The 14,884-nt window shown below is 46.1% G+C and overlaps 2 protein-coding genes across 5 annotated transcripts; one reads left to right on the top strand and one right to left on the bottom strand.

The window, feature by feature from the left end:
- The first annotated feature begins 2,035 nt into the window (after positions 1–2,035).
- LOC135522813 (uncharacterized) lies at positions 2,036–7,043 on the top strand. Of its 2 annotated transcripts, none has more exons than XM_064949425.1 (8): positions 2,036–2,098; positions 2,393–2,450; positions 2,581–2,898; positions 3,021–3,041; positions 3,169–3,420; positions 3,569–3,700; positions 3,823–4,059; positions 4,143–7,043. In XM_064949425.1, the coding sequence occupies exons 2-8, from the start codon at positions 2,417–2,419 to the stop codon at positions 5,594–5,596; spliced, it is 2,448 nt and encodes an 815-aa protein (XP_064805497.1). In that variant the 5' UTR covers positions 2,036–2,098; positions 2,393–2,416; the 3' UTR covers positions 5,597–7,043. The 2 variants fall into 2 exon arrangements, with proteins under 2 accessions (XP_064805497.1, XP_064805498.1); XM_064949426.1 differs by having other exon boundaries at positions 2,584–2,898.
- Positions 7,044–8,471: 1,428 nt separating this feature from the next.
- On the bottom strand, positions 8,472–14,658 carry spice1 (spindle and centriole associated protein 1). 3 transcript variants are annotated; one of them, XM_064949429.1, is made up of 17 exons: positions 14,290–14,658; positions 14,130–14,177; positions 13,895–14,041; positions 13,564–13,666; positions 11,991–12,109; positions 11,828–11,922; positions 11,514–11,665; positions 11,262–11,381; positions 10,815–11,107; positions 10,597–10,728; positions 10,335–10,464; positions 10,110–10,250; positions 9,527–10,008; positions 9,185–9,359; positions 9,023–9,098; positions 8,771–8,831; positions 8,472–8,671 (listed from the first exon to the last, which is right to left on the bottom strand). In XM_064949429.1, the coding sequence occupies exons 1-17, from the start codon at positions 14,383–14,385 to the stop codon at positions 8,618–8,620; spliced, it is 2,424 nt and encodes an 807-aa protein (XP_064805501.1). In that variant the 5' UTR covers positions 14,386–14,658; the 3' UTR covers positions 8,472–8,617. The 3 variants fall into 3 exon arrangements, with proteins under 3 accessions (XP_064805501.1, XP_064805499.1, XP_064805502.1); XM_064949427.1 differs by having other exon boundaries at positions 9,023–9,101; XM_064949430.1 differs by lacking the exons at positions 14,130–14,177; positions 14,290–14,658 and having other exon boundaries at positions 9,023–9,101; positions 13,564–13,690; positions 13,895–13,955.
- Positions 14,659–14,884: the final 226 nt, after the last annotated feature.

The raw sequence follows: 14,884 nt of genomic DNA on the forward strand, positions 1-14,884 counted from the left end.
CCACAGGGATGCTGGCCCATGTTGACTCCAATGCTTCCCACAGTTCTGTCAAGTTGGAAGGATGTCTTTTTGGTGGTGGACCACTGTCGATACACACGGGAAACTGTTGAGCATGAAAAACCCAGCAGCATTGCAGTTCTTGACTCAAACTGGTGCACCTGGCACCCACAACCATACCCCATTCAAAGGCACTTCAATCTTTCATCTTGCCCCTTCACCCTCTGAATGACACACATACACAATCCATCGCAATTGTCTCAAGGCTTAAAATTAATTCTTTAACCCGTCTCCTCCCCCTTCATCTACACTGATTGAAGTAGATTTTGACATCAATAAGGAATTATAGCCTTCACCTGGTCAGTCTATGACATGGAAAAAGCAGGTGTTCTTAATGTTTTGTACACAGTGTACATTTTGTACTGAGAATCTTCATCAGCAGATGTCACTTTTTGTGGATTTTGAAGCACTTATGTAATCAAAACAAGCACATAAAGCACATGAAGGCTTCATAATTCATGAATGCCATGTTAACTGGCTGATATTATCTCATAGAACAAAACGTATAAGATTTCCTAAGCCTGTGTTAACCTCAGACCTTATTTTCAGCGCCATTCTTTCCCCATTCATTTCCCCCCATGGGAATGTCTGAACAAACCAGAGGTAACTCATTTACATATTTTAGGACTGACTACAAGCTGGCAAGCTCTATCCCCCTGGCTATTATGGCATAGTCACTGCTCTCTGGAAAAAGCTCCACTCCTTCCTCCCCACTCTATTCTACTCTCAACACGAGCCCTGCAACCTCTACACCACAGCATAATTATAGCATAGTGCACACCTGAGATGATCAAATAAATATAGTCTGTTGAATTACTAGTTGATACAATGATTTGTGGCTAAAAGATCAAAAAGCAGTTTAAACAGCTACATAATCACTCAACATGTTGGAATACAAAAATATGAATCCTTTGTTACAGTAGCTGTCTATGTTTTTCTTGGACTGAACATTAAAGAGAGCAGGAAGGCTTTAGAAACTGATCATGGTACTATCATATCATTATTCTAATATTTGGGGGAAAATGTGCTTTTGGGGACATTGTAGACTTTCTCGCTTCCTCGAAGTTAGCTAATATGCAATTAGATTACACAATATCAATTGCAGCAAATCAACTGTTGCTTTTATTTCCCTATTTTGTGCCATTGGTTCCAATGTGTCCACAATGTCAACTAAAGCCCTCCAACTATCTCCAAATATTTCCCCATTGACCTTCATATAGATTTTGTTTTGGTTGTGACACCCCAATCTGTTGGCAACTTCGTAGAATTGCAACATCTCGTGGCAATGTAATTATGTTCTAGGTAAAACACTACCATCTAGTGGAATAAACATGTAATGCATGTTGTGAATTATTGAGGTGGACTACTTGAATGTGGATGGTCCCCTAAACCTGTTTTCTGGTGACTTAAAGGAGCTGCGACAGAAGTCAAGGGGGCTAATGTACAGTAATATTCCTACCTTTAGCTTTCCCTGAAGGCCCTCTGCCCGTGTCTGTGCTTCCTGCACCCTGACCTAGTTTTGGGGAAGTTGTCTGGATGGGCAGAGGCCAGCAGCTTGTGAGATCTGTTTCCTGAGATGCTTCCTGCTTTTCTGTGGAGTCATCTCATCTGTTCAAGACAAGGACATTCACTCTTCCCAGCGAGAGCGTTGAGAAATTGCCACACATGCATAACATTTTTTCGGCTCGTGCAAACTACCTTGCAAAAGTTGGAGTCAGAATCGACATGTACTTGCAAATAATGTCATTGGTTGTAGCTATTAATGTCAGCATTCCGTGAGAATCAAATCTTCTCACGACAGCCACGAGTCCATCTTCTTTGGCATAACTATATATATAAAAATAATAATAATAATTAATAAATAAATAAATACATAAATATATATATATATATATATATATATATATATATCTCATCTTTGGCATCGCCTCGTTGCCGGGCAACCCTGGGAGAGGGACTGTCTAGTTGCAAAGCATGTTGGGTACCGTAGTCCTCTAACCCTGTTGCGCGCTGCAACTTCTTTGATACTCCACACATTCAGGTAGGATAATTTACTCGTTTCATTAAGGGTACTAGTGTACATTAGTTTAGAGACAAATTATTATAGTCAGTGTTGTCATGTTTGAGGATGTCGTTTTTTTGGTGGGAAAAGGGCAAAAGGCAGACATTCTGCTGTCAACTTTGACAGAAATATGCTCATAGGCTAAACCAGGAAGTTGACTGAAAGAAAGCTAGCGTTACAAGTTCCAGATGTACCTGTGATTTAAATGTAGAATTCACAATTAAAAAGTTTGCTAAATAAAAAACGATCTAAATTAACTGTTTTCTTTGCCAGGCTGCCTGCAATGGATCAGTATACATGGTGATGGAATCCCCCACAACGCCAGACCGAGGTAGAGGGTGTGTTCCCTTGTTCGTGCACACCGGTGTAGTTTGAAACACACACTGTCCCGCAATTTAACTACCAATCTGTTTGAATAACTTCTAAGATGAAGTAATGATTGTTCCAATCCTTCCTGACAGAAGACCCAGGCCCAGTGGGGCCTACAGGGGGGCAGAAGCAGCCTGTGAAGTCCCACCTGCTGGCCTCCAGAGAGCTCCTGGTGGCCTCCCTGTATAACCTGGCTCCCCTGCTGGACAGGACCCTGGCATCCGGCCTGCTCTCCCAGGAGAACTACTTTGAGGTGGGGGCAGAGAGGACCCCTCAGGGCCGGGCACGCAGGCTGCTGGAGGTTGTCCAGGCTGAGATGGACGAGGCTGGGGCCAGAGGCTTCATGGAGTGCCTCGGGAGATGCAAGCAGCACTACCCGCGCCTCCGAGCCTGGCTCAGAACTGATGCAGGTATGGAAGGGCAAGTGTGTGAATACATGATGAATGTGTATGAATATAGTTACCTAATTTCATCTTCCACATGCAAACTTGAGTCTTAAGACGATATTTGATGTCTTTTGTTTTCCCCACAGATATTCAGCGTGGACCCACAGGTATGGTAATGCAGAGGGTTTCTTTCTGAAAGGGTCAGACTGTTGGTATGCATAGGTGTTTTAATCATCTGGCATTGGTCATCTCCTATCTGATTCAGTGTTGTGTTGTGTTGTTTGGCTTCCCCAGAGCGTCAGCTGCAGGCCCAGCTCAGTGTCCTGTGTGGCCGGTTGGGGTTCTCTGTCCTGCCAGTCTCCCTGGAGCTGTTCTCTAATGGCACCCTAACTCAGTTTGAACTGGACCAGGTCCAGGCAGCGCCCACATCTTACCAGCAGACCCACCAGCTCCTGTCCGTCTGTCTGTCCAAGGGAGAGAGGGCCTGCTGTAGCTTCTACCAGGCACTGGGCAGCGAAGACCCACAGCTGGCCTCAGACATCAGTGGTGACTTGTTATTAACTTGTTATAACAAGTTTATTACTTTTTAATTCTGTCTCGTGTTTTGTGTCTGTATTTCAGTCAGTGGGCTGGTAGAGGCTCTGCCTGATATCTCTGGTCAGTGGTCATGAAGTTTATATCACCTCTGTGGCAGTGGAGGATCCTGGGGTGTGTAGTACTCCTGTGGAAGTGAAGGATGATGGGTTATGTAGTACTCACACAGCAGTTGAGACCAGACAGACTGATGGGGAAGGTCTGTCTCTCCCAGACACCCACACACTCTCGGGTAAAAGTCACACCAGTTAACTACCATTATAACACAAGCAGATCAGTAGCAGAAGATAGATTCAGATTGAAAATAAAATAAACAATTGACAGTGACAACCTGTGTCACCTCCTCCTTCTCAGATGTGTTCCAGCAGGTGCTGTCCCTGCTGGCTGTGGCTCCAGGTGAGGTGGCCAGGCTGAATGTGTGTGAGCTGGGGGTGGCAGTGGGTCTGCCCAGGAGGACCGTCAGAGAGTGCCTGTTGGAAGAGGTTGAGGTGGGGGACATCGTTCAGCTCAGGGCCCTGGTCACCCTCTTCCTCCGTAAGACCCAGGATGCCTCTAGGCTGCTAAACAGGGTGGCAGAGTGCACAGCACAGCGTAGGTCTCACTACTTACTTATTTGTCTATTTGTATCAGGTACTTCTCTATCTACCTACCAGTAACTGTTTTGTTGCTTTTAGGGGTGCTGCTCTCTGAGAGGGGATGTATGTTACTGAAGCTGCTGTCTGTGGCTGAGGCCTTTCTCCGCACTGGGGACCACCACCACCTGCAAGCTGGGGACCACCTCCGCACTGGGGACCACCACCACCTGCAAGCTGGGGACCACCTCTGCACTGGGGACCACCACCACCTGCAAGCTGGGGACCACCTCTGCACTATGGACCACCACCACCTGCGAACTGGGGACCATCTCCACACTGGGGACCACATAGACAAAGTGTGGAACATCTTTAGCTTGGTCCTGTGGGACAGCATGGCAGAGGCTCTGGAGGATCCTGGGGCTGCAGTGGAATCATTGTGGGATCCTAGGGATGCTGTCCGTCTGTTACGAGACAGTGAGAGAGTGGAGACAGAGCTTCTCCAGGAGTTGGAGGAATGCTGGGCAGACGGGGGAACTGAGAGCCTGTTACAGAGTGTTACAGTACTAGCTCAGTTGCTACGTGATCTCCACCCTCTTCAGGACAGTCTGCGCCTCTCCCCTCCTGAAGAGGGGGCTGTGTACCCCTGCCGCTCTCGCAGACTCCATAGAGTCACCCGTTTCCAGGGCCTGCCTGCACGGGTCATCCGCAAAGCACTGGGACACGGAGCTCCCTCCAAACACCCAGTCCCAGCTGGTCTCCCCATCCAGTACAGAGATCTCTGCCTCTGCATCACACGTCTGCTGGACAGGGTGCACCCACAAGAAAGCACTACCTCCATAGATCTCTCCCAGGCTCCTATTGCTACCATCACCCAGCACATCTGCTCAACCCTGGCCCGGCCGGCGTTCGGCCCCCAGAGCTTTGATGCTGGGGTGAGACACAGGGTTCTGTCTGTGGTAAAGTATGACCCGGTCAGGTGGGGCCTGCTTAACTTACAGGAGCTGCATAAAGACACTCTGTTGGGTCTGGAGAGCTACCTGAAGCCAGGGGAGCATCACAGCTTCCAGCTTGTCCCAGAGAAAGTACGGATCTTTGGAGGGCCAGAGATACGCTGGGGAGAAAGGGTCAGGGGCCCAGTCGCCATCGACAACGGGATAGAGGAAGTCCTCCAATTTGTCACCTCTGGCCCAGCCTCCTTTCTGATCAGTGTTAGCTGCCGCGGCTATGACAGGGGCCAGTACTTTGAGGTACACGAGCCGCAGTGTGTGCGTGTGTCTGGACTGCAGGAGCAGGGGGGGGGCGAGGTGCAGGGTTTAGGGAGGACAGTGTTGGTTTTGGCAGTAGAGGGCGAGACAGTGTGGATGAGAGAGGAGAGGCAGGGGAGGGAGTGCGGGACAGAGCTGGAGCAGGTGTCTCGGAGACACTCTGCCACACTACAGGACGGGGGCTGCTGCTTCAGGGTCACGACCCCAGGGACACGTTGCCAGGTCAAGTTCATCTACAAGACAAGGAGGATCTCTGCTGTGGCCGAGAGGGACTGTGAAGTTTTCTAAAAACCTTATTCGCACGGGACTAGTATTATTATGGAACGTAGGTTATGTAATTATTGCCCCAGCATGTCCGTTTTACCCCATGGACGATTCGGACGGGATTAGTTTTACCAAACTGCCCCTGTAAATGTTATTTTTTTCTAATTCAAAATGTACCGTTATGACGGAAGCCTGGAGGCTCTACTATGGGCATGATGGTCTTCAGTTCAGAGAAAGTCATAATAATAATGCATATCACTAAGAACCATGAACTGTAACCTACACAGACACTTAATTACCTGACGGATCTGGCAATTTATCTTTTCATTGGCACAATATCATCCACTTCATTTAAAAGGGAAGTCTGACTCTGGGAAAGTTGATTTGTGAAAAAAAAACCTGTTCATTCATCTGTAGGCTACGTGCATATAATTTTGTTTTACGCATCAATTTGTTCCCAAATTCTTACCCACACTGGGCGCAGTACCTGTTTAACTCAAAACACACGGATGACGATTCACACGGGATTAGTATTATCAGAGGACCTGGGAGTTTTCTGAAAAACAGTAGGTTTTTAGGGGCTGGGATAACAACCTTCCTGCCAAGTAAAAATGACTGACATGGCAGATTCGGACAGGACTAAAATGACAGATGTGTTGATTTGCGCTTGTGCACATAATTATATTACCTGAGTTCCCCCGGTAAAACTAATCCCATCCGAAATGGGCTGAAGTCTCACTTGGTGGGACAAGCTGGTATTCAGACATAGATTATGGCACCCGCATGATTGAAAAAGATTCTTCAGAACCAGAAAGCTGTCTTCATGTACAGCATGATGAGGTGTGGCGGACTCCAATGTTATTAAATCCCAGCTACAGAGCGAGACATAGACCGTGTTCATTCTCTCACTCACAATCCTTGTCAGTTACTTATCTATCAACCTACATAGCAGCATTATATTTTCTATTTTTGTCCAGCAATGCACAGTACCTTAGCTGATATAGTTCAAACATAATGTAATTAAAAAATAAAATAGAAACCTTGTACCCGACTTTTCCTACGAGAACCGACTTTGCTGATAACTGAGGAAAATGTACTTAAGACTGTGATATGTGGTTGTCCCGCCTAGCTACAGTTGAAGTCGGACGTTTACATACACCTTAGCCAAATACATTTAAACTCAGTTTTTCACAATTCCTGACATTTAATCCTAGTAAAAAATCCCTGTCTTAGGTCAGTTAGGATCACCACTTTATTTTAAGAATGTGAAATGTCAGAATAATAGTAGAGAGAATGATTTATTTAGGCTTTTATTTCTTTCATCACATTCCCAGTGGGTCAGAAGTTTACATATACTCAATTAATATTTGGTAGCATTGCCTTTAAATTGTTTAACTTGGGTCAAATATTTTGGGTAGCCTTCAAGCTTCCCACAATAAATTGGGTGAATTTTGTCCCATTCCTCCTGACAGAGCTGGTGTAACTGAGTCAGATTTGTAGGCCTCCTTGCTCGCACACACTTTTTCAGTTCTGCTCACAAATTTTCTATAGGAATGAGGTCCGGGCTTTGTGATGGCCACTCCAATACCTTGACTTTGTCATCCTTCAGCCATTGTGCCACAACTTTGAAAGTATGCTTGGGGTCATTGTCCATTTGAAAGACCCATTTGTGACCAAGCTTTAACTTCCTGACTGATGTCTTGAGATGTTGCTTCAATATATCAACATAATTTTCCTCCCTCGTGAAGCCATCTATTTTGTGAAGTGCACCAGTCCCTCCTGCAGCAAAGCACCCCCACAACATGATGATGCCATCCCCGTGCTTCACGGTTGGGATGGTGATCTTTGACTTGCAAGCCTCCCCTTTTCCCTCCAAACATAACAATGGTCATTATGGCCAAACAATTCTATTTTTGTTTCATCAGACCAGAGGACATTTCTCCAAAAAGTGCGATCTTTGTCCCCATGTGCAGTTGCAAACCGTAGTCTGGCTTTTTTATGGCAGTTTTGGAGCAGTGGCTTCTTCCTTACTGAGTGGCCTTTCAGGTTATGTCGATATCAGACTCATTTTACTGTGGATATAGACACTTACCTGTTTCCTCCAGAATCTTCAAAGGTCTTTTTGCTGTTGTTCTGGGATTGATTTGCACTTTTCGCACTAAAGTACGTTCATCTCTAAGAGACAGACCGTGTCTCCTTCCTGAGTGGTATGACGGCTGCGTGGTCCCAGGGTGTTTATACTTGTGTACTATTGTTTGTACAGATGAACGCTGTACCTTCAGGCGTTTGGAAATTGCTCCCAAAGATGAACCAGACTTGTGGTCTGTCTACAAAGTAAAGAGGCACTGAGTTTGAAGGTAGGCCTTGAAATACAGCCACAGGTACACATCCAAATGATGTCAATTAGCCTATCAGAAGCTTCTAAAGCCATGACATAATTTTCTGGAATTTTCCAAGCTGTTTAAAGGCACAGTCAACTTAGTGCATGTAAACTTCTGACCCACTGGAATTGTGATACAGTGAATTATAAGTGAAATAATCTGTCTGTAAACAATTGTTGGAAAAATGACTTGTGTCATGCACAAAGTAGATGTCCTAACCGACTTGCCAAAACTATAGTTTGTTCACAAGACATTTGTGGAGTGGTTGAAAAAGGAGTTAATGACTCCAACCTAAGTGACTGTACCTTAAGATGAATACACTGACTGTTATTCTCTCTGGATAAGAGCGTCTGTTAAATTACAAAAACAAATGTAATCATATTCATACACCAGTCATTTAAAAAGCCTTTTTATACAGTGCTATTAAACTATATTGAAACTGGCCTCAGGCGAAGTTGTGTTGTGTTATTGTGTGTATACAATGAGGTAGAAAATAATGTCTGCACCAGCAACACAACCACAGTTATCAAAAGTTTTAATTCACAACCATAATAAAATTGCATAGGTAAAAACAGGGTAAAGAAACAACATTTTAAGTCTAAAGTGACCTCTACTAAAAGTTACAAAAGTTGCAGGGAGTTTATGTATTCAGTTCTTAACTTGTTCATCTTACATGTGTGGACAACGCAAACCAGCCTTCTCCTTTCAGCTTGTCCACCTGTACTGGACAAAAGGGAAAATTGTATGATCGTCCTTAAAAAAAAAAAAACTAAACATTCCACAAATAGGATGAACCAGTGTGTGTGTGTGTATGTACCGGAGTCCTGCTGCCTCTGGACTGTCCTCCAAGGCTTTGTGGAGAGACCCCACCAGCAGACCTGAAACACACACAACCTCCTCAGTCAAGATGACCATCATTCCCCTGATCCCTTCATCCACATCACCTGCCGAGTCAGTTAGAATGAAATGTTCTAGTCACAGATTAAAGTCAGTGTTGTATTGTCCCATTTACGGTTCTCTTTAAATGTACAGTCCTCCCTAATGAATACAGTTCTTATTTCAGACTCACCGTCTACTACCTCCGCTGCCCAGGGGGGAGGGGTCCTGTTCAGGCAGCAGCATGGATGACTCTGGGCTCAGGCCTGCTGCTGAGAGGGAGAAAGTAATAATGAATACTGTGTGGAGATGGTTACAACACACACCTCTTGTCTCACACACACAGCTGCCTGACCTGACAGTGGAGGTATGGGGGAGACAGAAGGGGAGACTCTGGCTGAGGAGGAGCTCTGTCTCTGTTGTTCTATAAGCTCCAGCAGTCTGCTCCTGGCTGCTGCACTCTGCCTGTTGAGCTCTAGGAGACGCTGTTCCACACTGCTCTCACAGCCTGGGCCCTCACGAACCACAGACTGTAGGAGATACAGAGAAACAGCAGGTAACTTCACCTGACATTCATGCAAAACTTGATTGAAGACACCAGTATGTTCACCTCATGGAATGTTTATCATGCCGTACTGTACAGTACTCAAGAGACCTGAAATCTGGACAGTGAGTGCTCTGTTAGATGTGACCTCACCTGCTGTGTTTGCTGCTCTCCACCACAGGACCATGTCCCCCTCTCTCTCCCTGCCTCACGCTGGGGTGTTGTTCTGCCTGTACGGCTGGGAACGAAGCCTCTCTTCTCCATGCCCTGTTGGGGAGTCAGTCTCCCTGTGCTGCTGGAGACAGACCCCCTGCCTGAACTCTGACCTTCACAAATCTCTGACCCGGAGGGAGGAGTAGCAGGGTGGAACTGCCCCAGCTGATTCCGTATGAGGGCGTTCTGACGGGTCAGCTCGGCAATCTGAGACAGCATGGCACCCTGGGACGGATCGCAGAGGAGAGGGAGGGGGTCTGGGGTGGCGGCTGGAGGGGGTGTAGGGGCAGGGCGGGGCAGGCTGAAGAGAGAGGGGGCGGAGCTGAAGGTCTGGAGGTCGTCACAGGAGACCCGGGTCACAGGGAGAGAGGGAACATGGTGAAGAGCCTTGGAATTGTGGTGAAGAGCCAGGGAATTAACAGCTGGGGAGGAGAGCAACATGACAGAATGAAAACATGAAGAAAGAGAGCAGAGTAGAGCCAAATAGACAACCCAGAAAGAGGTAGAAAGAGAGACCTGTTACCTGAAGTGTGACCGTGTGGCCGATTGTCTCTCTGACGTGGTGGAGAGAGCAGCACAGCAGGGTTGAGAGTGAGACCGGTCTGATTCTGTTCATAGGAGGGTACAGGAGCGTCTGCATCATAGGACGGCTCCCACTCACTGCCTGCATAGGGACACAAGTCTTTACCAATACTCATAACACCTTGAGGAAAAGTATAGTGAACCGTGTGTGTGTGTGTGTACTGACCTGTAGCTATGCTGCCAGTCTCTTGGGGTTCATAGTCCCCGTCTCCTCCTAGTACCCCCAATCCCCCCAGAACCAGCACCACTGTGTCCAGCCTCTGTTCCAGATCACACGCTCGCTGCTGCAAACCTGCCTGGAGGGAAATCACTATTAGAGACCTCTTCATCGCACATAATGATATGAACAAACATGAATTAGCCTTGGAAGCCATTCTTAAGGTAGAAGTGATGTAGAGAGATACTGTGTGTGTGATGTCTATTCTGACCTGCAGGGCGGCGCTCTCCTCTCTCAGGGTCAGGGTCTCTGCGGTGAGGGCGTCTATCATCCCTCTCTGCTCCTTTACCTCCACCTCCAGCCTCCTCCTCTCCTTTCCCTCCCTCTGAGCCTCGTCCTCTCTCTGACCCACAGGGGATAGAGTTATCATTCATACTGGCAGAACAGAACATAGACACAGAGAACCAGTCGAATAGTCGTTAGGCATACCTGTCTGAGTAGTCTAGCCAGGCGGCCCAGTGTAGACACCAAAGCCACAGAGAAGCCTGTGAGGCCGTGTGTGCTGTGCTTTGGCCCCGTCGTCCCCTCTCCTTCCCCTGCTCCTGGGGCTCTGGGAGGCTCCTCTAGCCCTAGGCCATCCAGCTCTGTCTCCACCTGACCCAGCAGGCCCTGCAGCAGCCCCAGGCTGGACTGGTTCCCACTCAGAGAGCTGAGGGTAGAGCCATCCAGACCTGACTCAGTACTGCGCCCCCTACTGGCTTTCGAGGACCGGCTCTTCCTCCCTACATAGAAACAGACACATAGGACAAACATGTTAACATATGCCTCTATGAACCAATTACTGCACTACTATGCATTAATGTGCACTAATTCAGGCAACTTTAAAGAATAGTACCTGATGAATTGACTGTTGTTGTGATGCACTATGAGTCGTACCTGAGCGGGTGAGAGGAGGGTCTGGGTTCAGGACCTGAGTGACCAGGGTGAAATGCTCCCCAGGTTCTGGCTGGGGTTGTCTGGACCACAACCGCTGGACTTTTACTGTGGCATTCAGAGCTGGAGAGAGAGGAGGGGGAAAGGAAAGAGAATGAGGGTGAGAGCAAGACAGAGAAAATAGGGAGTAAGAGTTGTTGTATAGTACATCACATTATCCATCCTTTTTCCCAGTTAAACGATCTGTCCCCTTACCTGCTTGTACTTGGGTTCCCCCTGAGGCACTGGGAGTCTGAGGGGGGCTGTCTCCTCCTGCCCCCTGGAGGTTGGAGCTACACTGGGGTCCTTGCAGCTTCCCTCCTCTAGTACAAGACTTGGCTTTCACTTTCCGGGTATACACCTTGTAACTGACAACAGAAAAGGATGTGAGCTGATGAAAAGTGTCTTACGCATTTAACTCAACCCCTCTGAATCAGAGAGGTGTGGGGGGCTGCTGTCTGGCAAATAATCATTTGTAATGGGTGTGTGTGGGCATTGGTAAGTGTTTGGCAGAATGTCAGCGTTGTTACCTGGTATCCATGTTGGAGTTGAAATTGACAGGGGCAGAATGGCCCGTTTCTTCATCACTATGGTCTTCAACAGAGTCCTCCAGCTCATTCAGAGCCTGAAATAAAAAATAAATACGTTAAGAAATGGAAAAAGACACAAACACAAAGAGAAAGAGAGCAGTACCTGTGGGTCCATCATGGACTGGCTGAGGAGGGAGAGTTGTGTTGGGGCCTCTGGTTTCTGCAGGACAGGCAGGTCTGAGTCAGAGCCACAATCTGGAGCCATGGTAACACTGGGGAACCCTAAGAAAAATAAAGAATACAAATCACTCACAACAACACTTTAGAGCTTTCGTCAACCGCTCAGTAATAACCAGCTTTAAGACAATAAAAAAATTGAAAAGCTGTTTGACCGGGAGAAAAATAAAATCCCATTGTGAAATAATGCTTATTAGGCTAACTGATGGAAATACCAGTTGATGTAAATACGTTTGACCGGTCTAAAGGTGCACGTGTATCCTCACTAGGCATGTTATTTATTACAGAGTGCAGAAAACATGTCAGACAGCAGGAGAGCTTCTGCTACAGCATCTCAAACAGCTGTTTCATTGCTGATAGACTGAAACCTGCCTTTATAGGCACAATCAGTGCGCAACAATTCTAAATGCAATCGTGTGTTAAAAACAGTTTTGATGTCCACAATTAAAAATAACTAGTATTTGTATTCATCAACTGGTACTTGAAGCGCGCTTTGGCTTCATCGGTGCATCACACACCACTTTGCAATGAAATGGAGGCCGTGTGCATTTTGAAAACAGACCTAATTATGTGAATCCTGAACGTATTGCTACGATTGCTATGAGGTATGTCTAACCTTGCTTCAAAGCAGCCTGGCCAAAATCAGACCACGTCCGTAGAGGCAATTATTTTATTAAGACTTCCATATGCCATTGAAACCAGTAGACTATTTCTATCATGTTCTATTGGTTTTCAAATCAACTTTATTTTTTACATTGTCCAGTAGCCAAAGGCACAAACCTAGTCATATTATCAACCCATGTTAGTTGTTGCATCTTTAGATCTCCCCTCTTTCTACATTTATAATTAATATTTCCATCTCTGTCACATGAAACGTCTCGCATGTGCTTTTGACAACGGCGTTTTCCCGCTAATTGCATCATGGAACGAACATTTGTGAAAAGCCTCCTGCGCATTGCTTATAATGTGAAGAAATAATAGTTTATCAACATTTTAAGCGAAACGTTCTGATCAGACTCATTGCTTTTTAAAGTTTTGTTATGTAGTCTATGCCTACTGGTTGAATTTGGGATCTATCATCCCACAACCGTCCCAGAGTGTTTGGAACAGGCTCTCTTTCTTGACAAGCTGACCAATAGAATAGGTCAACTTTTCTACTATGGGGGATAGTAGATTGACAAAGGCTTGTGATTTTGCTGTTCATTACTCATCTTGTTGGCTGAGGAAAAGTAAATGTGGACACTTATTCTAAAATCTTCAAAGTGCGCATTGGAATTTTACCACAATCTAAATGTGCTTTCAGTCATTCGGAGCAACGCGGGTGAACACCCTAATCAAGTTATGGGTCTGGTAAATTTCTCAAATGTCCGGTGCCACAACAGAAACCCTGTAAGACGCATAGAGAACATTCAAACACAGATATACAATAACCAACACATGATCAAAACACATTGAAAAGCCATTCATTAATCCATAGCAGGATAAGAGCAGTATCATACCGGTCTGCCTGCGAGGCGCATCGCCAAACAAGTCTTTGACCACAGCCATAGCTCTGTCTGACCGGGCCAGAACGTCCTGCAGTTGAAACTGATCTGAGAACACCTACAGCACAATGAGATAACAAGTCTTCAGTGTGAAGACAAAGGTTTAATCTGCAGTTATGTAATATAAACAACATTCAAGAAACATCTGTGGGGAATCAAGGGGATGTAAGTGATCACTGAGTTGCGAGCTGACTTGAGTTTGCAATTTCAAAGTAGTTTCATGTCAAATTAGATTTACGTGAGATATCCCTACGATCTGCGCATGAGGTCTGTCTGTACTCCTCACCTCTCTGATGATGTTGAGGCTGGCGCGGTCTAGCGGAGCTGGGCTACCAGGGAGGTCCTTCTTCCTCCTGTGTCTCAGAGCTCTCTCTCTCAGCTCCCACTGGGCCACCACTCTGTTCTGGGACCGGTGCATCTCATGACGACGATTCTGAGGAGGAAGAGAGATGAGTAGGCATACTGACCTAGGATAACTAACAACATAACAAAATGAGAGAAAACAACAACGTCTCGCTTACCAGCTCCTCCGGTGAAGCCTTGTGTACAGAGAGGTCATGGACGGTGCTCTGAAATTAGCAGAAGATGGTAGTCATCATAATTTCATAAATGTATCTCTTCATTCTCCCCTGGTGGCAAAGTTGATTCCATGACAGGGACAGCAACTACTAGCACACTCACCACCCACTCTCTCTTCGGGGCATTGGCCTTCTTGGGACGCACAGCAGGTCGTTTTCCTTGACCGTTCTGTAAGCGGCCCACCCTCGTAAACGACATCTGGGAAGAAAACGATAACTAGCTAGAAAATGTCTGATTAGCTGGCTAACGTTAGCCTACCTAGCTATGTTGTTTGCCAGGAGTTTTTTCAATGAAAGTCATACGCAAGCTACTCTTAAACTAGGTAGTGGTAGCTTGCTGGCAAACTAGGTTATTAACTGTAGCAAAGTGTTTAGTTAGTTTGCTGTATTCATTGTTTTCTTTCCGTTGTGGAGTGGCGCTGTGTTCAACAGTTGTTGCGCGCTTCTGGGTGAAATGTGTAACCTCTTAGTTACCAATCAAACGACACCACAGATAGAACAATGACACAGATATTTCACAGATTGTATAAATGTGAAGCATCCGCTTTCCATTTCCACTCACTCCCAAATATGGTAGTGAAAGGAAGCCCACTATGGATTTTTGCCGAAATTCTGCATATGTTCTCATCGATGAAATATTTGATCTCAATACAGTTTTCTGTTCCCAAAACTACAATCTGGTATGAACATAGTGGACT

This window comes from Oncorhynchus masou, chromosome 30, assembly GCF_036934945.1.
Source record: "Oncorhynchus masou masou isolate Uvic2021 chromosome 30, UVic_Omas_1.1, whole genome shotgun sequence".
Taxonomy (NCBI): domain Eukaryota; kingdom Metazoa; phylum Chordata; class Actinopteri; order Salmoniformes; family Salmonidae; genus Oncorhynchus; species Oncorhynchus masou.

What these genes read in the sequence shown, in the direction of transcription:
- spice1 (XM_064949427.1), bottom strand. Translation starts at nt 14,385, where the DNA reads ATGTCGTTTACGAGGGTGGGCCGCTTACAGAACGGTCAAGGAAAACGA. An exon ending in AGTCCATGATGGACCCACAG is followed by an intron (nt 11,923 to 11,990) that starts GTACTGCTCTCT and finishes TTTTTATTTCAG; the next exon opens with GCTCTGAATGAGCTGGAGGA. An exon ending in CCCTCCTCTCACCCGCTCAG is followed by an intron (nt 11,108 to 11,261) that starts GTACGACTCATA and finishes GTTTCTATGTAG; the next exon opens with GGAGGAAGAGCCGGTCCTCG.
- LOC135522813 (XM_064949425.1), top strand. Translation starts at nt 2,417, where the DNA reads ATGGTGATGGAATCCCCCACAACGCCAGACCGAG. An exon ending in AGACACCCACACACTCTCGG is followed by an intron (nt 3,701 to 3,822) that starts GTAAAAGTCACA and finishes CCTCCTTCTCAG; the next exon opens with ATGTGTTCCAGCAGGTGCTG. An exon ending in GGCAGAGTGCACAGCACAGC is followed by an intron (nt 4,060 to 4,142) that starts GTAGGTCTCACT and finishes TGTTGCTTTTAG; the next exon opens with GGGTGCTGCTCTCTGAGAGG.